Source organism: Perognathus longimembris, chromosome 24 (genome assembly GCF_023159225.1).
Source record: "Perognathus longimembris pacificus isolate PPM17 chromosome 24, ASM2315922v1, whole genome shotgun sequence".
Taxonomy (NCBI): Eukaryota; Metazoa; Chordata; class Mammalia; order Rodentia; family Heteromyidae; genus Perognathus; species Perognathus longimembris.
The window spans coordinates 19,013,449-19,036,266 of NC_063184.1; the positions used below are offsets into that span (position 1 = coordinate 19,013,449).

At 39.1% G+C, this 22,818-nt stretch overlaps 1 protein-coding gene and 1 long non-coding RNA gene across 2 annotated transcripts; one reads left to right on the forward strand and one right to left on the reverse strand.

The window, feature by feature from the left end:
* Positions 1–6,490: 6,490 nt before the first annotated feature.
* On the forward strand, positions 6,491–20,846 carry Adh4 (alcohol dehydrogenase 4 (class II), pi polypeptide). The gene is made up of 9 exons (XM_048333733.1): positions 6,491–6,638; positions 7,456–7,557; positions 8,664–8,805; positions 10,664–10,751; positions 13,574–13,805; positions 15,121–15,381; positions 17,512–17,647; positions 19,249–19,387; positions 20,239–20,846. Exons 1-9 carry the CDS (start codon positions 6,621–6,623, stop codon positions 20,261–20,263), a joined length of 1,143 nt encoding a protein of 380 aa, XP_048189690.1. The 5' UTR covers positions 6,491–6,620; the 3' UTR covers positions 20,264–20,846.
* On the reverse strand, positions 19,908–20,231 carry LOC125341663. Its single transcript, XR_007209038.1, has 2 exons — positions 20,075–20,231; positions 19,908–19,982 (listed from the first exon to the last, which is right to left on the reverse strand). It is a non-coding gene; the product is annotated as an uncharacterized LOC125341663 (long non-coding RNA).
* Positions 20,847–22,818: the final 1,972 nt, after the last annotated feature.

The following is a 22,818-nucleotide window of genomic DNA, read 5'->3' on the forward strand; positions in this document are numbered from 1 at the left end:
AGGAAGGTAGGGAAGGAGGGTGGAGGGAGGAAGGGAAGGAAGGAGGGAGGGAAGGGGGAATGAAGGAAGAAAGAAAGGAGGGAAGGGGGAGGGAGGGAGGGAGGGAGGGAAGGGGGAGGGAGGGAAGAAAGGAAGGAGGGAATGGGGAGGGAGGGAGGGAGGGAGGGAAGGAAGAAGGAAGGAAGGCAAGAGAAAAGATGGAAGGAAGGGAGGGTGGGAGGGAAGGAGGGTGGAGGGAAGAAGAGAAGGAAGGAGAGAAGGGGAAAGGAGGGAAGAAAGAAAGGAGAGAAGGGAGAGGAAGGGAAGGGAGAGGGAGGGAAGAAAGGAAGAAGGCAAGGAGGGAGGGAGGGAAGAGGGAAGAAAGGCAGGTGAAAAGATGGAAGGAAGGGAGGAAGGAAGGGAAGAAAGGAGGAGGGAGGGAGGGAGGGATGGAGGGAGGGAGGAAGGAAGGAGCGAAGGAAGGAAGGAACGAATGAAGGAAGGAAAGGGAAGGAAGGAAAAAATCTTGATAATATAACCTGCCTATTTGGAGATGGTCACAGGAAGCAAGTCTCAGTTTCAATTCCCACTCACTAAGACCATACTATTAATTAATACCTCCATCCCCTGAGCCAGGTGGACACTGGTGGCTCACACCTGTAATGCTAGCTACTCAGGAAGCTGAGATCTGAGGTTTGCCATTTAAAGGCAGCCCAAGCAGAAAAGCCTGAGAGACTCTTTTCTCCAATTAACCAGCAAAAATCCAGCAGTGGTGCTATGGCTGTGGTGGTAGAACAGTAGTGCTGAGTGAAAAAGCTAAAGGGCAGCAATCAGTCCTTGAGTTCAAGCTTCAGTACCTGCACATAAAGGAACAAATAAACACACAGAAAAGAACCCTTGAGTCCTGGCTACTTACATTCAATTGGCCCCTTATCCAGCTGCTTACCTGGTCCCTTGAAGTGTAGTATTCTCGTTAACACAGTTGACTTTCATCCAACTGCCTCTCATTCATTCTTCAAGGTATACTTATGTTTTACAAGTAAATCACTCATATATATATTCATATATATATATATGAGAGCCAGAGTGGTGGTTCATACCTGTAATCCAGCTACTTAGGAGGCAGAAACAGAAGAATTAGGAAGAATTAGTTTGAGGCCAGCCTGGGCAAAAATGCAAGACTCTGTCTCAAAAAAACCAAAACACAACAAAAAGCAAAGAGGGCTGTGGCTCAAGTTCAGCACTTGCATCATAGAAAGCATGAGGCCCTGGGGGGCAGGGAGTGCTTACGGGTATAGAATTCTACTTGGAAAAGAAAAGATGGCAAGGATAGTTCCACAATAACGTGAATGTACCTGTCAAGATGTCAAAGAAACTGGTTGGATGGTAAACTTTATGCTACATATTTTAGCACAATCCAAATGCATTCATTAGTAGCATCCTTCACTTCCTTGTCCCACCTTTCTCCGCGTGGCTATTAGAAAGGTGTCCCATTCACCCTAGTGATATAGCTATTAGAAGGCTATCAACGATCTAATTTGGGGCTCCTAGGGGAGCCCAAGCTAAGACAGCCTGTACCCGAAATAGGACTAGCAAACAGATTCTAAAGACAGGAGTCAGGACTCCACTCTGCAGCCAGATAGCCAAGGGAAATGATTGTGGGCTGGAGTAAGATAGCCTCCATTTCTGAACAGGTTAGACTTGAAAGTAAAAGTCAAAAGGACTGTGAAGGAAACATACAGGTGGTTTGGAACTCAATGGGCTCGGCGCCAGCCTGCAAGACTTAAAGAAGTCATGTTTAACATGAAATCTGAAAACAAAATTGTATTTACCTGGCATCTAGCTGTTCAAATAATTATATATTAGTATGAATTGTTATCTTAACAAACATTCATCCTACAATGAAGAAAATCATCTTTTTCTCCTGCATTCTAAGTCCTTGCATACAAATGCCATAAGGCAATGATTAACTTACAATAATAAAAGTAAACTGAACAATATCCCAGAGTTCAAAATTCTATTCTCAGATAATAACAAGACAAATAATTACAGAGTCCAAATTTTATCAAACAACCTAAAACTTTCTAATGTGGTGACAGCTTGACAACAAACATGAACTTTGGAATCAAACTTTGGAATCAAATCTAAACCCTTAAACAATGGGGTGATACCAGACTGTGCTCATATTTCCTCATTTGTCAGTAAAGGGAATAATATCTACCTCATAAAGCTATAAGCATTAAATTGATTCAATGAAGTGCTTGATAGTCACTAGGCACTACTGAGGGATAGTTAATTCCTACTAATTAAAGCCAAACAACAATATATCTATTTTATGATTTGTTTTCTTCTTTTGAGACAGGTCTTTCTTATATAGCTTAGGCTTGCTTGGAACTTGTTGCAAACCTCGGACCAGCCTCCTGCCCGAGCCTCCTGGGTGCTGGCATTACAGATATACACCCTCATGCTGTACTCAGCAATGATTTTCTCTGAGTTAATCATTTAAATCGCAAAAAAAAAGAATAGGAACCAACTCTATTATAAAAATTACTCTATTAAAGAAAGAAGTTTGTCCTTTGCCTTCTCCATGATGGAGACTGCAGAAGCGAAGGTCCATTGAGTTAGCATTCAATTGAGACCTCGCCAGACTGGACACGTCTAAGTCTGTTTTCTGGAAAACAAGTGTCATTGAAGAGTCAGTAGCCCCAATGTTAGCGCTCTGGCTGGCCCAAGCCCTGAATTAAATGACTTATAGATGGAAGAAAGACATGGAAGCCTTATCCGATGTGACAATTAAATGGTCCTCCCTTCCTTGCCTCAATATAATTTTAGAATACATATTTTCAGACAATTAATGCTTATTAGATTCTGCTGCCATGGTCCTAAAATTCTAGTCCTTTTGTGGCTGGAGATTTGGGGATATTAGCAGAACTCCAAACCACATGACACAGTCTAAGAGGGGAACATGAGCTCCAGAGAATGAGGCCTCTGAAGTCGGGTTTCTCAAAGGTGATGGTGTCTTGCCAAAGAAAACATTTGACAAGGCCACAAGGGGAGTCAGAAAGAAAATGAGATTTCAAGAGGCTGAGTTCTGAATAATCATAGTTTAGAGCCAGTCTTAGAAGAAAAAGCCAAAAGACTCCATCTCCAATTAACCAGCAAAAAGCCAGACTCAAGGCTTGGCTCAAGTGGTAGAGTACCAGCCATGAGCAAGAGATCCTAGCAAGCTGTTTCAGCAAGATAGATAGATAGATAGATAGATAGATAGATAGATAGATAGATAGATAGATAGATAGACAAAAAAAGTCATTACTTTGAGTTGCAATAACACAGTGGTGAACAATAAGGAACAAGTGCTTCTAAGAAAGGAAAAGGGTTTATAGTGGGACATTCAGGCATTGATGACATGATGCTTTCTTAGAAGAAAACTGTTCTGCATGCTCACATTTGTAACTAACTTTCTCTTGCAATAGTAATTACTTCTTTTCATTCTATTTTATAGGCCAACAATGAATAAGAGTTCAGGAAAGAAAAAGGTACAACATAATAGAGTTCTTTCTCAGGGTAGAACACGTGACCACCTTCTCCACCTTGTAACTAAGCTACTTTGGGAAGGGCAATTGCATACTGCTTGGTGTTACAGCATGGAAACCCATGTGGGAAACTCAGTAATAGGTAACTGCACTAATGAATGACCAAAATTATGCATGGCCTAGTAATAATGGGAAAAAGAAAATAATAAACTCACAACAGAATACTTAGACCTTGTCAATCAGTGATATAGGAATTTGGGGAATAAAAAATAGAGATGCTTGAGTTAAAACAAAGAAATCAAAAAAGCTATTGTGAAGCTGTGAGAGAAAATAATGCAATTCAACCAGAAACTCCATCTAAAGTTTATATTTATCATTTTTAAGTAAAAAATAAAATAAAATGGAAAAGGGAGAAGACAAAGGCTAGAAAAGTAGGTGTTGCAGGAGAGAGAGAGAGAGAGAGAGAGAGAGAGAGAGAGAGAGAGAGAGAGAGAGATTGAGAGAACTCAGGGCCTTGCATTTGCTTAGACAAACTAAATCCCCACTCTACCAAGGGAATTTTCCACAAAGCTAGTTTGAGACTTTTTGGTTGATTTTGTTTTAGTTTTTATGAGACAACTAACAATTCTTAAAGAAAAGTAGTCTAAATATAATGATAAAGATGGAACTAAATGAATTAAGAACTTAAACATATGTAGTAAGAATTTAGAAGTAAAGAAGGCTGGGGCAGTCTTCAGACCTATAATCTTAGCTACTTGGGAAGCAGAGATTAGAAATACAGCCTCCCTAGACCAGCCTGGATTATATATACTAAGAAACCCATGCATACACCTTCTCAAACAAAAAGCCAAGCATACTCAGATACACCATTAATCCCGTCTGTGAGATAGGTCATAAGCAAAGGATCACAGTCCAAAGCCAGATCTGAGAGCAGCCAATGCACGAATCTACCAGAAACACAATTAAAGCAAAAAGGTATCTGGGATATAAAATGGTAAAGCATCTATGTAGCTAACACAGACCCTGAGTTCAGACTTCAGTGCTGAAGAGATATAGGAGGAGAGAAGGAGGAAGAAGAGGAAGAAAAAGTGGAGGAGGAGAAGAAAAAGGAGAGTAAACAAAAGGAAGAGGAGAAAAGGAGGAGGAGGAGGAAGAGGAGGAGGAGGAGACAGACTGAGTCGAAGAGGGAGAGGGAGAGGAGAAAGCAGAAGGAAGAAATAAGGAAGGAACAAAAGAAGGAATGAAGCAATAATATAGAAGCTAAGTATGGAGGAGATAGTGAAATTCTATGAGACTATGAAAGCAATGACACACACACACACACACACACACACACAAGAAAAAATACTGACAGGGAAAGGTGGTAAAAATATGTTAAACTTGTTTAAAAAAACACATGGAATACAGAACATTTGCACATACCTAATGTCAAGCTTTAAGATCTATAAAGCAAAAAGTTAAGAGAAGTACTGTAAGAGATCAACAAATGCTAAAAGCAATTTTAAACAGTGTGATCTGTGCATCTCTAGGGCTTATCACAGAAGTGTAAATTAAAAATATATTTGGGGCTGGGGATATGGCCTAGTGGCAAGAGTGCTCGCCTCATATACAGGAGGTCCTAGGTTCAATTCCCCAGCACCACATATACAGAAAATGGCCAGAAGGGGCGCTGTGGCTCAAGTGGCAGAATGCTAGCCTTGAGCAAAAACAAGCCAGGGACAGTGCTCAGGCCCTGAGTCCAAAGCCCAGGACTGGCAAAAAAAAAAAAATATATATATATATATATATATATATATATATATATATATATATATATTTGCATAGCGTTACACACCACCAGAGTATCAAATGTGTTTTTGTTTTAAGTCTGGCAATGTGAGCATGCATGAGGATGGGATAAGGAGAAGCCTCCTACACTGTTGGCATAGGGCCATCGACTTTGTAAATCTCTTTGGCCTTGACTTCCAAAATTGGAGCACAAAATTCACGGTACACATAAACTGACATGTTGTACAATTCCTTTGTCCAACTACAATAAGAATTTTTGAAAAAGAGTTGGAGAGCCAGCAATTCCATTTCTAGTCACAATAGTTACCAACCAATAGGCAGCATTGCACTTCTTACCAGCAGCCATTCACATGCTACTCCAGGGGACCCTAGCCCACAGCACCAGGGCTTGGAGCCCAAGATCATGGGACACTAGGCTTTGGTCCCCAAGGTTCCAGAAAACCCTGTGTTTTAGAGGATAATCAGAGACCCCCCCCCCCCCAAGGAATAACGAGAGGAGCTTTTCAGCAATGAAAGCACAGTACTCCCTGGGACTTCGAGTTTTTGTGACTGTTTTTTTTTTTTTTTCTAGTGTTCTAATATCTTAACAGTGGATGTCGACTTTCTTATATGCACTGGCTGAATATCGGTTCTGAAGAGTCCCTAAGGAAACTCAAATGTATTTGCATCAGGAAATATGAACAGAACTTTTACACGACCACTCACTCATCTCCAGCAAATAAAGGGGGAAAAAAAGAAAAATCAGCCAAAAGGAAAATGGATGAATAAAATAGTCAATTCATACAGTAGAATATTCAAGAATTATGAAAATGAAGTGCAACTAATGTGACATCTCACCAGTAAGTGAGGAGAAGCTTTTGCATTCGCTTTTAATAAATTTTAACAGCTTAATCTATTGTATAGGGAAATAGAAATGCACAGTTAGACTATACAATCTCCAGGCAAATGACTCTCAAGGACAGGGAAAAGAGACGTTCTAGAGCAATGAGGATGCCCTTAATAATTATTTGTATAATGCATCCTAATATGTTTAATGCACTTTTCCTTATTATGTTATGTTTTGTCATGAAAAAAAAAAGGTCTTGGCGCTGTCCAGAAGCAATAAATTTACAGCTGCAATGTGATAACACAAATGATGTGGCAATGCCGAGCCAAGCTGTGGAGCAATAGAAAGGAAAGTGACTGGATAAGGAAACAGCAGGACTTGTATTTATTCGGGCTTTTCATGCAGGACACTCACTGAGCGTTCTAGTGGAGGTAGACAGCTTCTCAAGCCAGAAATATCCAAAGCAAGCTTCCCAAAAGGAAAGAAGAAAAAAAATGAGCACCAAGGGAAAGGTAAGTAGATAAACTGTTCAGTTTGTGCATTTGTTAGAGAGGCTTCCTTCAGGGATTACTCTCAGATCCCAGCAATTTAAACTTGATTAAAAGGAAAGGAGTAGTCCCTACGCTAAGAATTTATTCTAAGGAATTAATTATAGATTTGCTAAAGTTTTGATTAGAAGACTATTCAAATAAATATGATTTAAACAGCAAAAAAGTTATTTAAGTAACTATGCCATTACCATAAAATAGAATATGTACCTATAGTGTATGAATCTAGATGACAAAATATTATCTGTACTATGATCTTATTCAGGGAGACACATACGATAAAATCAAAAGCATTAAATGAATAATAAAAGTATTCATTGGGCTGAGAATGTGGCTTAGTGGTAGAGTTCTTGCCTAGCATGCATGAAGCCCTGGGTTCAATTCCTCAGCACTACATAAACAGAAAAGGCCAGAAGTGGTGTTGTGGCTCGAGAGGTAGAGTGCTAGCATTGAGCCAGAAGAAGTCAGGGACAGTGCTCAGGCCCTGAGTTCCAATCCCTCAGGACTGGCCCAATACAAAACAAAAAGTATCCATCTGTACTTTTATTTTTCCATCGACACTTTTGTTTTTATCTTGAAACTTTCTGTAATTAATATGTTTTTCATTTGTAAGGAAAGTAATGATATTTAAAAACAGTGCAGACTGCTTATCAACAAATTACACTACTAGCTTTTTCCCACGATACTGTATTTCTTTGTCTCTTTCTCTGTATCTCCCTTTTCTCCTCCTCACTCCCATTTCTTTTCTCTCTCACTCTTTCTTCATTGCCCTCTCTTTCAGGTTATTAAATGCAAAGCAGCTGTTGCCTGGGAAGCAGGTAAGCCCTTGTCTATTGAAGAAGTGGAAGTGGCTCCGCCTAAGGCTCATGAAGTTCGAATACAGGTGAGTGAGGACTTTCCTTAGGTTGATATAGACCATACCCAAACTGCAGACTTCATTGCTGTCAGTTTATTCTGACCTGCTTTGAGTGGGAGTCCTTGGAGTCTCCACTTCTAGTTATATTTATATAACTTAGGGTTGTATTTATAGGTCCAGATCAAAACAGGCGTTATTACATTTTTTTACAATGACCTTAAAATTTGAGAACCAGCAAAGGAATTCACTTTGGGTTAGAGTTAAGCTTTTGTTATTCTCCATTTACCAACTATTGGAAAGTTTATTAAAGGAAAATAGAAGCTAGGCACCTGTGGCTCACACCTGTAATCCTACTAAGGTTAAGATCTGAGAATAGTGGTTTGAAGCCAGCCCAGGCAGAAATATCCTCAAGACTCTTATCTTCAATTAACCAGCAAAAAAGCTGGACTGGATGGAAACTTGGCTCAAGTGGTAGAGTACCAGCCATGCACAAAAAAAGCTGAGAAAGAGAACAGGCCCTGAGTTCAAGCCTCAGTACCATCACACACACACACACACACACACACACACACACACACACACACACACACACACACACACACAGAGAGAGAGAGAGAGAGAATAGAGTAGTGGACACAGATAAGTTCTTCACTTGGGCTCAAGACATAGGTTTGTAGGTGAGAATGAATGGGACAACCTTTTTGGTCAAATCCTAAAGAATAATTACACAAAGATACTCTGATGATTCATTTAGACAATATTTCCCATTTAACTGTAAAAAATGTTATTACCCCAACAACATTTCATGTAGTTTCAACAAAATTTACAAAAGCCATGGAACCCATTTTTCCTCTCTCACCAATAGATTTCATTCTGCTCTTACTACTTTCATTTTTCCTCTGCTGAAAATAATAATGGCCAATCCTACATCTCCTCAGGATTTTTCAACAATGATAGTTAGAAAACTTGCCCAGCCTATTTTCATTTGTTCTTTTGTTTTTTGGAAATGTAATTCTTACGTAATATGGGTATTGTAAGGTTTCAATATGACATGAGCCCTAAAATTATTGTAACATCTATCCCAACCAACAGTAACTATAGAAACATGACTCAAGTCTGTAATTACTTTGTAGGTAATCGCCACTTCCGTCTGCCATACTGATGCTTTTAATATCGATCCTAATTTCAAGAATGATTTGTTCCCAGTGATTATGGGCCATGAGTGTGCAGGAATTGTGGAAAGCATTGGACCAGGAGTGACCAACTTCAAACCAGGTAATTTTACCCTTTGATTCTAACTCAACAGAAATATCAGTAATGATTCCGTGATGATTTCTGATACTGTCTTTGCTCTGCATGCTATAACTTATCTCTGTTAACATAAGAGGAACATCTTTCCCAAATCAAAACTGAGACATAGAACCTTTCACAGCCTAACACAGTGATGGGATATTTAAAATTGAAAATGTCTAATAAGATCTAGGAAATATGGCCACTTTATGTTGTCCCATAACACAAAATTTTATGATTAGCTAAAACTGATGCAACTATGGTTCAAAGATGTTATCTTCATATAAAACAGAAAACTATTTCAACTATTTTAACATTATATAAATAATAAGAATGAGGCTTAAGGCAAAAAAATCCACTATGTTACACAGATCAATGTTAGCATAATTTTCTTCTTGGAAGCTTGTCAGATACATGTAACACCTAAATAAAGCATGTCAATGGGGGCTGAGAATATGGCCTAGTGGCAAGAATGCTTGCCTCCTATACATGAAGCCCTGGGTTTGATTCCTCAGCACCACATTTATAGAAATGGCCAGAAGTGGCAATTGTGGCTCAAGTGGCAGAGTGCTAGCCTTGAGCAAAAAGAAGCCAGGGACAGTGGTCAGGCCCTGAGTTCAAGCCCCTGGACTAGCAAAAAAAAAAAAAAAAAGCTTGTCAATGGCTGAGATTATCTTCTTCACATCACACTACCATGTGGCTTATGCACTGCTCTCTTGTCACATAGGATAAACCGCATGACTATTCTTTGATAAGATTGCCCCAGACTTAGATACATGGAAATGTTATAAATTTCCTCTATCTGGCCTATTTACCCTCTTAATTAAAAAAAAGGTTCTGCTTTTCTATTCATAGTGTTTGAAATTTTAAATAATAACAGTCATGTTACAAAGAATCACAATGAAATCACAGGACTCTGCAGGAGATACAACCAACAAATTTGTTACTTGATTGCCCAGTAGGGTAATTACAAGAAAAATCAATATGCCACCTGTAATCCCACCTATATAGAAAGCATCACAGTCTAAGAATCACAGTCTAAGACTGGCCTTTGAACAAAAATGTGAGACTCTACCTGGAAAAATAACTAAAGCAAAATAAAGGCTGGGGTCATGGCTCAAGTGGTAGAACACCTGCCTAGCAAATACAAGACTTTCAGTTCAAATCTTAATACTACCAAAATAAACAGACAATTGGGCTGGGAATATGGCGTAGTGGCAAGAGTGCTTGCCTTGTGTACATGAAGCCCTGGGTTCAATTCCCCAGCACCACGTATATAGAAAACGGCCAGAAGTGGCACTGTGGCTCAAGAGGCAGAGTCTAGCCTTGAGCAAAAAGAAGCCAGGGACAGTGCTCAGGCCCTGAGTCCAAGACCTAGGACTGGCAATAATTAAATAAATAAATAAACAGACAACATATACAATACTCAGAAGAATGCATAATCTTATTTAATGAAATAAAACATTTTAGCTAACTGTACTTCCTAGGGAATATATTAAAAAGATAAGAGTGGCTTTGATCATAAGTTGAATAGTTTAAACAGGAAAGAAAATTAAAAAAAATTAAATGGTGTTCTGTTCTACAAAGTTTTTTGGGGGAGGTGGGAGGAGTTAAGGATAGAACTCAAGGCCTTGCACGTGATACATAAGCACTCTACCACTGTACCCCATCTCCAGCCTTGCTGCTAGAAACTTAAAACAATACCTTAGAATGCCTGGAAGTGTGGATCAATGGTAGAATGCCATCCTAGCAAACAAGAGGCCCCAAGTTCAAACCCCAGTACTGCACAAAGACAGTAAATAATACCTTAAGAATCATCCCATATATGGACTTTTTTTTCTAGGTGACAAAGTAATTCCATTCTTTACACCTCAGTGTAAAAAATGCAAGTTCTGTCTGAGTCCACGGACAAACATTTGTGGAAAAATGAGGTAAGTTCCATACACTGTTAAAAGGAGCATAGATTGCATAAAGATTGTTAACAATGGATTAGCCATACCTAAATGGAGTTGATAAGTGGCAAACCTACTGAGTACTAATTCTACTTCTAGTGTATCACAGACACTGCTCCAAATGTGTAGTCACATCTGTAATATTCATTGCACAATTGCTTACAATAGCCAAAAAAGAAATGTCCTTCAATAATAGAATGGATTAACAAATTGCTGTATAGTAGCACAATAGAAAATACAATGCAAAGGTTTAAATTTGAAACATGCATATTAACATACATACATCGTGACATACATTGTGTCTTTTGATGCACATAATAGTATTAGGGGAAAAGCAAGTAGCTGAAGGATAGATAGATAGATAGATAGATAGATAGATAGATAGATAGATGTGTCTATACAGTATGATGTTATACATGAAATACATTGTTTATGGTTAAAAGTGTATGCAGTAAAAGTAAATTGACATCAATGAAATGATAAATGCCACATTCAGAACAGTATCTGGGGACTGTGAATGTGGCTTAGCAGTACAGTGCTTGCCTGGCATGCACAAAGCCCTGGGCTCAATTTCTAAGCACCACATAAACAGAAAAAGCTGGAAGTGGCGCTGTGGCTCAAGTGGTAGAGTGCTAGCTTTGCGCCAAAAGAAGCCAGAGACAGTGCTCAGACCCTGAGTCCAAGCCCCAGAACTGGCAAAAAAAAAACAACAAAACAAACAGAACAGTATCTGCTCTAAAGGAATGAGAGTAGAGTCAATTATTCAGGGCTTCAAAGCTCTATGTCTCCTCACATAGATAACATGGCTTGAGTGTAAATCTTAACCTCATTTTTTTTTTTTTTTTGCCAGTCCTGGGGCTTGGACTCAGGGCCTGAGCACTGTCCCTGGCTTCTTTTTGCTCAAGGCTAGCACTCTGCCACTTGAGCCACAGCGCCACTTCTGGCCATTTTCTGTATATATGGTACTGGGGAATCGAACCCAGGGCCTCATGTATATGAGGCAGGTACTCTTGCCACTAGGCCATATCCCCAGCCCCTTAACCTCATTTTTATTTTACTGAAACTATAGTAAGATCTATTTGTTCTTAATGTTAACTGAACCTAGTTATCACAGGTATTAAAACTATACTACTCTTAGGCCCTGTGGCTTGGAAGGTTATAAGCCAGGTCCAGCAAAGTAATGAGACTCTATTTTAAAAACAAAACCAACTATACAACTCATGGGGGAGAGGAAAAAGGGGAAGGGGAAGGTGGGGGGAAAATGAGGGAGGAGGTAAAAATTTGAACAAGAAACGTACTCACTGCCTTACATATGAAACTGTAACCCCTCCATACTTCCCTTTGACAATAAAGAAAAAAAAAAGGAAAGGGCTGAGGATGTAATTCAAGTGGTAGACTGCTTGCGAGAAAACCTGAGTTCAATCCCTACTACCAAACAAAACCACTACTGAGACTGTACTATGCTTGTTTCTACTTCTATGCTTCAGTTCCTCACCTATAGCATGGAGATAGTAATAACATTTGTAGGGTTGTTGTCATTGGTCAAAAAAACTAAATCCAAGAGACAAAGGATAAAAAGACAAACAACTCTAAAAGCAATACTTACAAAACCATTTGGTGTAAACCAACCGAACAACTCATGGGGGGAGAGGGAAAGGGGGAGGAGTGAGGGGAGGAAATGAGGGAAGAAGTAACAAATCATACAATAAATGTACCCCACTGCCTTACATATGAAATTGTAACCCCTCTGTACATCACTTTGACAATAAATAATTATTCTGAAAAAAACTAAATCCACACTCTTTTGCAAACCTTTAATGAAATAACAGATTTGACAATAGAAATGATCAGAATCTATGTTCTTCCAGATAATACTCATCACACTACCTGCCTTTAAAGTATTAACCTCCCTCTCCCCCCAAAAAACTGAATCAGATCAAGTGTTTAGGTCATAAATGTTAGTTTAGGATGAAACATGTCAACAGAAAAATATGTTAAACCCAATTTAAAGTATATCATCAGCAAAATTCCCTAGAAAGAATACTCTATAGGAAAAATGACTTTTTTTTTAAACTAAATTGAAAGGCCAGGAACAGAAGAGAAGCTACAAGTGAAAGGCTACCAAGAAACTTATCAACCATATCTAATATGCAGAATTAAAATAATCTTTTGAAATATTTCAATGTAGATTAAATAGTGATGTCTTGAATTCATATTAAAGCATTCCACAAATTTTGTGGGAAATAACAGATGGAACTAGAGAGCTTATGAGTTAATTTTACTGAAGCCAAAAACAGACATATAAGCTTTATTATAGTCTTTCTTTTTTCTTTTTTTCTTTTTTTTTTGCCAGTCCTAGGGTGTGAACTCAGGGCCTGACCACTGTCCCTGGCTTCTTTTTGCTCAAAGCTAGCACTCTACCACGTGAGCCACAGCACCACTTCTGGCTTTTTCTATGTATGTGGTGCTGAGGAATCGAACCCAGGGCTTCATGTATACAAGGCAAGCACTCTACCACCAGGCCATATTCCCAGCCCCTACTCTTCTATTTTTATAACTAAACTTTCTGCAATAAAGAGTTGAGTGATTTCATATGTACAAATCATTCAACAAAAGTTTATTGCTATGATTTTTAAATTTCTTCCAAAAGGCTATATATGACCACCTTAGTTTCCCATGGGAATTCCATAAAATTGTCATGACAGATAATATAATGCCCAACATATTTTATAGAAAAGTGATCAGTGTCCTATTTACTTTCTTCTTTATATCTCTCCACCTTTCTCTTTTTAATTATCCAGTAATTTGAAAACTCCTGTCTCTGATCAAAATCTAATGGAAGATAAAACCAGCAGGTTTACCTGCAAAGGAAAGCCAGTTTACCATTTCATGGGAGTCAGCGCATTCTCTCAGTACACGGTGGTATCTGATGTCAACCTTGCCAAAATAGATGATGATGCAAATTTAGAGCGTGTGTGTCTGTTTGGATGTGGGTTTTCATCTGGCTATGGTGCAGCAATCAACACTGCCAAGGTAAATTATTTGTTTTTTTTATTAAACTTTTTTCTTTATTGTCAAAGTGTGGTACAGAAGGGTTACAGATTCATATGTAAGGCAATGAGTACATTTCTTGTTCAACTTGTTACCTCCTCCCTCTTTTTTCCCCCAGCCCCCTCCCCCTTTCCCTCTTCCCCCAAGAGTTGTGCAGTTGGTTTACACTAAATGGTTTTGTAAGTATTGCTTTTGGAATGCTTTGTCTTTTTGTACTTTGTCTCTTGATTTTGATATTCCCTTTCCCTCCCCCTGTTCTAATTCCCATATAAACAGTATCCAGGGTACTCAGATGAGATACAGTGGTAGAGGGGGTATAATTGTTAAACCTAAACAGTCCAGGGTTACAAACAGTGGTTCCTGGGAGGCAATGTAAAGAAGCCAGCATTAATTATCTTGCCTGTTTTGTTTCTTGCTCTGTGGTAAATAATTTAACTTCTCTAGAAAATTACTCACTGATAATACTTAGGAGAATAGTTAAATTATACCACCTATGTAAAATATCTGGCCTCATAGCTGGCAAATGCTTAGCACCTGTTACATGTTAGATGATAAATCATCCCTGATTTAAATAAAGTCTTATCAATATCTTCTTAATATCCTATCTCAGGACAACTGACCCTAAGGACAACAGTAGTCACAGAAACCCTCACCATCATATTCATCCCCTTGCTTCCTCCCTGATGCTGGGGATTCTCTTTCATTGAATAATAATTTATCTTAATGGGTACAGGGACTGTGTCTTTCGCCACCCCTCATGGTAGCAAGATATGGCTCTGGAATCCCATGTTAGCAAAAAAAAAAAAAAAGTTGCCAGGATATTTAAGCTAGATACAAGATAGATGGTGAGAAAGTGACTCCTAAGCAGATGCAGATTCTTCATTGTCGGGCAAGACATCTGGCATCCATTCCATCTAAAGAAATTGGTTAATTGAAATGATCAAGTGAATCAATTGCCTGAGAGCTAATGTTTAAAGTGGGGTGGGGGGGGGCGGAAATGACCTGTATAGGCTTTTTTTTCTGAATACGCTGAAAATTAAAACAAGGGGATTATTATTATTTGGTTTATTCTTTAAGAACCGATCATCTTCATGGCCCTTAATTCTCTAAGCTTAGGAAGTAATGCATCCATTTCCACACTGGCAGGTTTTCTTCACTGAATGTATCATATAGTTCTATAACAAGCCATCTTAGGCTTGTACTTCTGAGTCTTCACCTCACACTACCCTTTAAGAGAAAATAAAAATGTGGAACTGGCCACTATAAAAGTTACACTCCATAATTTTCCTGCCGGCAGGTCACCCCTGGTTCTACCTGTGCTGTCTTTGGCCTAGGAGGAGTAGGTCTTGCTGCTGTGATTGGCTGTAAAACAGCAGGAGCTTCCAGAATCATTGTTACAGACATCAACAATGAGAAGTTTACTCGGGCCAAAGCCCTGGGAGCAACTGATTGCCTAAATCCTAGAGAGCTAGACAAACCCATCCAGGAAGTCATCATTGAAATGACCAATGGCGGGGTGGACTTTGCCATTGAGTGTATAGGAGGATATCAACACATGGTTTGTATATTTTTTTCCTTGTGTGTTTTCAATTTGTTCTTTAATCATCAAATAATAGAGGAAGATGGGCTCCTTGCAGTTGGTGTAATTGCTCCTTCTTAATCTTCTGAAAAGTGGTAACAAAATAAGAACTGTCCACCATAATTTATTTAAATTTTTCCTCAGCCTTCAATGTCCACTGATACATCCTATATTCATCTTCTCTCTGTTACTAACAAGGAAATATATGAGACTGGACACTTGTACAGAAAAGAGGTTTGTTTACAGTTGTGTAGGTTAGAAGCCCAAATAGTATAAGGCTGTCCAGTCAGGATGGCCCTCATCTCAGATAGCATCAAGATGGGAGTACATATGAGGAGAAAGTTACATGGCAAGAGAGGAAGCCAGAGTGAGGATCGGGCCAGTCACAATCATGCAGTAGGCCATCCCTTTTCATTTGAGATACCTTTTAATTGCTTGATATTAACATACTATTAGACTGAAAATAATTTTTCAATTTTGTTTTCCAATTTCTTTTTTATTTAATTTTTCTGAACTTCAAAAGATTGTACAAGGGGGTTAAAATTTAATAGGTCCAGTGAAGTGTCCAGTACTTCCTGTTCAGAGTCACCCCTTCCATCATTTTTCCCCATCCCATCTGTTTTCTCCCCCCAGACTCATTGCACATTTCCTATTTTCCTTATCATGTAGGTGCATTGAATAACTTGGCTGTATATGTCCTCTGTCCCCTTCTTCTTTGGGAATAAAAAAATCATTTTTGTTATGTAACCCACATTGGCCTCAACATCACTGTGTAGCCCAGACTGACCTTGAATTCACAGTGCTTCTGACTCAGTCCCCTAGTACTAGAATCATAGGCAAGTACCACCACACTGGGTGGGTTTATTGATTTGTAATTGGCCAAGAAAATGCCCCCTTTGACTATTAAACTAAAATAAGGTAAAAAGCCAAACACAATACACAGGCCATGTATGGAAAAGTTACCTTGCTATAATGCCCAGCATTATTCTTCAGCAAATATTCACCCAATATACATTTGCTCAAAAACATTACACTGAGCTTTTTTTTGTTTTGTTTGTTTGCTAGTTTTTAATGAAATGATCAAATAACTTAACTGAAGAGAGCTAGACATATAGCTCAAATGGTAGGGCAATTGCCTAGCAAGTGCAAGGACCTGAATACAAAACTCCAGTATCATACCAATACAGAAAAAAATGAATTTATCAACAGCATCATCTGCCCATAGATTCTTCTTGTTTCATTAGTGTGAATTATAAAAAGTAGTTGAGTGGAAGTGGTACTGAGCATGAGCCTTAAGCAAAAGAGCTCAGGGACAGCACCCAGGTCCTGAGTTCAAGCCCCATGACTGCCAAAACAATAAAATAAAACGAAAAATTTCACTAATCTGTTGCTTGGAATGTGGCTTAATGATAGAGTGCTTGTCTAGCATGCATGAAGCCCTGGGTTCGATTCTTTAGCACCACATAAATAGAAAACGCCAGAAGTGGAGCTGTGGCTCAAGTGGTAGAGTGCTAGCCTTGAGTGAAAAGAAACCAAGGACTGTGCTCAAGCCCTGAGGTCAAGCCCCAGGACGGGCAAAAAAAAAAAAAAAAAAAAAGTAATTGTGGCCAGGTGCCAGTGACTCATGACCATAATCCTAGCTACTCAGGAAGCTGAGATCTGAGGATCACAGTTGAAAGCCAACCCAAGCAGGAAAGTATATAAGACTCTTCTCTCCAATAAACGACTCAAAAAAAAAAAAAATGTGGAGAAGAGGTGCTATGGCTCAAGTGGTAGAATACTTGCTTTGAGCAAAAGCAGCTCAGGGACAGAGCCCAGGCCCAGAGTTTGAGAAAAATGAAATAAAAACTAGTTCTGATTTTATTCCTGAACCCTCCTCTAGAGGAGAGATAAAGAATAAAATTCAGCATTCCCAGAAGTAGACATGGACTTTGTGCTGTGTCCTCCCCTGAATTTTAATTGACTGGTGCAGTCCCTAAGAGAAAATGCAAACCCAGGAAGAGCTGTGATGAGAATGAGATACTCCCTAAAATATGGGGTATTTCCACATTAGAGTTCATGTTCTACTCTTCTACTTACTCTAGCAATATTCTGGTTTTGACCCTTCAGAGAGCAGCTCTAGACTCCACATCAGCACGTGGGGGAACCTGTACTTTGGTCGGAGTAAAGGCTGGCGACAAACCATTGGATGTATCTGCAGAGGAGCTAATAGTGGGCCGTACTTTAAATGCAACGTTCTTTGGAGGTTAGTATTTTTTACCTTCATAGATTTTACTTTTCTTCATAATAATATGAAATCATTAGACTGAGGATTATTGAATCATCTGCTTAAATATCGAGAACCTAAAACATCTCTAAAGACTGTACAAAAGCTACTCATTATATGAAAGTAAATGGAGTCTATATAGAAAGATAATCAATTACAACTGATAGGGCTGGGGATATGGCCTAGTGGCAAGAGTGCTCGCCTTGTATACAGGAGGTCCTAGGTTCAATTCCAGCACCACATATACAGAAAATGGCCAGAAGTGGCGCTGTGGCTCAAGTGGCAGAGTGCTAGCCTTGAGCAAAAACAAGCCAGGGACAGTGCTCAGGCCCTGAGTCCAAGCCCCAGGACTGGCCAAAAAAAAAAAACAAAAACAATTACAACTGATAAATTTAATTGAAATGAACCAATATAGAGAAGCAGAAAGTAAACACTGACCTAATTAGGTAATTCCTTATCTAGAGTAGAAAATAATCTTTTTTCTTTTTTTTTTTTTTTTGCCAGTCCTGGGCCTTGGACTCAGGGCCTGAGTCCAAGCCAGGCCCTGGCTTCTTTTTGCTCAAGGCTAGCACTCTGCCACTTGAGCCACAGCACCACTTCTGGCCATTTTCTATATATGTGGTGCTGGGGAACTGAACCCTGGGCTTCATGTTTAGGAGGCAAGCACTCTTGCCACTAGGTTATATTCCCAGTCCGAAAATAATCTTCATGTCTGTGTGTGTGTGTCCACCAGTACTGGGGCTTGAATTTGTGTCCTTGGCACTGTCCCTGAGCTTTGTTGCTCAAGACTAGTGTTCTATTACTTGAGCCACAGCTCTACTTCCAGCTTTTTTTTTTTTTTGGTGGTAGTTACAGGTGAGTCTCATATAGAGAGTTTCCTGCCTGTTTGGCTTCAAACTGTGATCCTCAGATCTCAGCCTCTTGATTAACTAGGATTACAGATGTGAGCCACTGGCACTGGGTTGGAATATTTCTTGTGAAGAAAAAAATTGCTGGAGCCTGCCGGCAATGAAAGGAATCCTGATTGAGGGGGCGAGGATGAAGAAGAAAGACATAAGACAAAAGATGGGGTTGGGAGGTCTACAGTTCAAGACTGCAGCCCTGTTTATTCTTAACTTCCAGCTTATATGCAGTTTAGGAACCAGGGAATAGCATGGGATTACTAAAGCTCAAGAAAACAAGAAAACCCTGAAGTCGGTAAATAACAAGAGGCAGTAAAACAAGATATGGTTGAATGGTTAACATAAACCAGACTCTTGTGGACATAGTAAAACATCTCTGGTTAGTGCTGCCTTTCAAGTAAGCCATTTCCTTGCACATTCCTTGAGATAACAACGTAGCCAGAGGTCAGGATGAACTTTGCTGTTGGCTCCCTACAAAAAAAATAGATAAAATTAAAGCTATAGAGAAAGTATAGAAAAAGATGTATACAAAATTTAAGATGGAGGGGATGTGCTTAATATATTTGATTCTTGGGTTACTTCAGACTGGCCTAATATTAATTCATTTAACTCACACTTATTAAACTAATTCTTCATGTGCAATCTTTTTCTTTATTTGATATATTGGCCACATTACAGGGTGGAAGTCTGTAGATTCTATCCCAAAGCTGGTTAATGACTACAAGAATAAGAAATTCAATCTGGATCTCTTTGTGACCCACACCCTGCCTTTTGACAAAGTCAATGAAGCATTTGACTTAATGAACCAAGGAAAAAGGTAAGTCACTAGAGAGATGACTGAGTGGTTTTTACAGCTTTGTGCTGAGTCTTTTTTATATATAATTTAAGACCTAACCGGTTTGTCTTGTGTGACTTTCCTTACTGTACTGAGTGAATGTGCTTCAAAGACTAGACAATGGCCAGTGCTGAAGAGGAAGCCTAGACTTCCTACTCCCTTGCTGGGCCCCAGAAGAAACTACCTGACTGTCCACACAGATGGAAAGGTAGCATCAGGAAAGGAATATGAGGGTCTTTTCCAGGTGTACTCACTATGTGGGTACAGGTCCTCCTTCCACAACAACTGCACAGAAGCAAGGGAGTAGATGGAGGGAAATGGGGCGCCATGTCTGTTTACCCTGGCCTGTGTTGAGGGAAAAACATGGTTTCTCCTTCCACACAAAGATGTCACTTCCAGTTTCTGGGGCAAGAAAATATGTAAGCATGGAACCCTGCTGATGTCAGGAAGTCTATAGTAATGCCTGAGATAAGGAATTCTCTGTCCTAGAGGCTTAGCTTTGTTCCCACACTTTGAAGTTATGAGGAATTAAAAACACCTAGGTTGTCAGAAAGTAGTGTCCCCAAACACCAAATTCCTCTGATACTCATCATTGCCTAGGCAAGGGGAAAGCCAAGAGCAATGACTAACCTCCCTCCCTCCTTGGTATGCTCTACTTAGCAATAACACCAAAGAGCAGCAGGACCTCCACAGATCAAATGAGATCACAATTTCCTGAGTGACTATGAAGAAAGATTAGACCAAATGCTGAAATGAAAGAGAAAATATCACTGTGGGCTTTGGGTAGATTGTTCAGGTAAATTAATTTATTATTGCTTTATTTTTATTAACAGCATCCGAACAATTATGACCTTTTGAAGATCCCAGGAACAATTTGGAAGATCTGACTGTCTTGATTAATATAATAAATCAAAGGAAGGATGAGTTTTAAATAGTCTCAGTTAATATCTCAACATAAAATAGCAATTAAGAGTATAAGCATCTATAATCACCAAGTATTTTCAGACTTACCTGTGTTAACAATGAGAACTAAAGTGTTCAAGAATAGAATCAGAGGATGTTTAGGAATTGTCTAAAACTAGTCTTGGGGAGAAAGAATTAAAGAATAAATCAACTTGGATTTTTCTATGTTTATAATTTTCAAGTTAGCTAATGAATATATGGAGTTGAAATATACTACTCTCTTCATTTTTGTCTATGTTGAAGTTTTTCTCCAAAAATTTTTTTACTGGAAATTATCACTGTGTATCACTATGTTGATCATACACATATATAAAATGATGTTATATTATTTGTGTTCTAATAAGCCACAAGGTGTTCTTTTTAAATAATTTGCCAAATAATTTTCTTTTTAATTCATCTTCTCTTGTCCCCATTACTATAACCAGAAGTAATGAGATATCACAACCTACATAAACAAGTATTTTTTAAAGGAAAATGAGTCTATACTGCGCAAGTTCTATTTCCTAAAATATCTTCCCCTTTATCTTTGACAATTATCACTACTGTAATGCTTAGTGCTTTTCAGATCACTGTAACTCAGATTAACTAACATGATTTTCTACATTCAACTAAAAGTACAAAGAGCAATGCAAGCTGGGCTTCAGTGGCTCACATATGTAATCCTAGCTACTCAGGAAGCTGAGAGCTGAGGATCGGGGCTTGAAGCCAGCCCAGACAGCAATGTCTGTGAGACTCTTATCTCCAAGTAACCACTAAAAAAACTAGAAGTAGAGCTGGGGCTCAAATGGCAGCATACTAGACTTGAGCAAAAAGTCTCAGAGACAGTGTTCAGGCCCTGAGTTCAAACCCCAGGACTAACAGAGAGAGAGAGAGACAGAGACAGAGACAGACACAGACACAGACACAGACACAGACACAGAGAGAGACACAGAGAGAACATTACCATAAAGTCATATAGTGGGTGAGAACATTTATAGTTTTATAAGATTCAACAGTAAGATTAATATAGGAGTAGCAAGTGTGAGTTTTCAAACTCTTACCTACATACATGTCAGAATGACTAGTCACATATGATGAGTTACATAATTCAGGTCAGAGTAATAGAAACCAGCTTCTAACATGGAGTAGTTTCTTAAATCTCCTGTTTTCTTTAAAACTTGTGTACATTTTGAACTCTGAGAGAAAAACCATCTCTGAGGCTTTAGCTGAGGAGAGTAGTAATGACACAAAGCAGACACTTACATTCCTGCTTATTTAAGATGTTATTTCTTTGGGAACAGAAGCCAGTTCATCTGTAGATGCTTCCTGTGTTGGCATGATGGGGACTAAGATGCACCCCTCAGCTGGCTGCCTTTCTCCTGCCCTTCGCTGTATGGTGGTCTTCACTCTCCTCATCCTCCGTCCCCTGTCCTTTGCTTTTCAAATCTCCTAGGTTCCGTTTGGAACTCACTTCCTTTTCAAATCCTCATAGCCACGAAGCTGTTTTCATCACTTGGTCTGCTTTGACTTCTAGTCTCTTTATTGAAGTCTTAGCATATGCTGCTTTTGTAGTATTTTATGTATTTGTTTGTAATCTCCTTGAAATTAGAGCAATCTCTAAATGCATTCAGTGACATTCTGTAAATACTTTTCTTGATATCGAAAATTTTTCCTTGTGAATGTGTAAATAGTTCATACTTTTTAGGATAGAATTTTTCTAAGACATTTTCTATACCAAAAAAACTCTTCAATTTTCATGGAAAAATAATTAAATGCGCAACATAAGGAGAGGCTGATTTTTCTGGGCCTGAAATTATTATAAATATTTAAGAATGTCAGCAGATAAGGTGCACAATATTGAACCTCCAGATCCCCAGTTTTCAAAATGCTGCTACAGCACCCTCTGGTGGTGACTCATTTCTCTATCTCCTAGATACTATCCTCTCAGTGCCTTGCAATTACTAGGTTTTCTGGTTCATGGCAGTTCACAGCAAACACTCTACCATTTGAGCCATGCCTCCAGGCAACTTTTGGCTGGATATTTTGGGGATGGAGTCTCAGGAATTTGGCTTCCCAGGATGGCTTTGAACTGAGATTCTCCAGGTGTCAACCTCCTGAGTACCTAGAATGGTGGTATAAGCTACTAACACCCAAAGCTGACATTTTAAAGAGCACTTTCATGTATTATTTCATCTGCTCCTCAAACATTTCTTCCCAGTCCTGAGGCTTCAACTCAGGGCCTGAGTACTCTCCCTGGCTTCCTTTTGCTCAAGGCTAGCACTCTACCACTTGAACTACAGTGCCACTTCCAGCTTTTTCTGTTTATGTGGTACTGAGGAATTGAACCCAGGGCTTCACGCATGCTAGGCAAGCACTCTACCACCAAGCCACATTCCCAGACCTCCTCAAACATTTTAACTATGCCATAATCTCTTTAAGTACATGTCCATTTTCCTACTTTCTGCCTGACC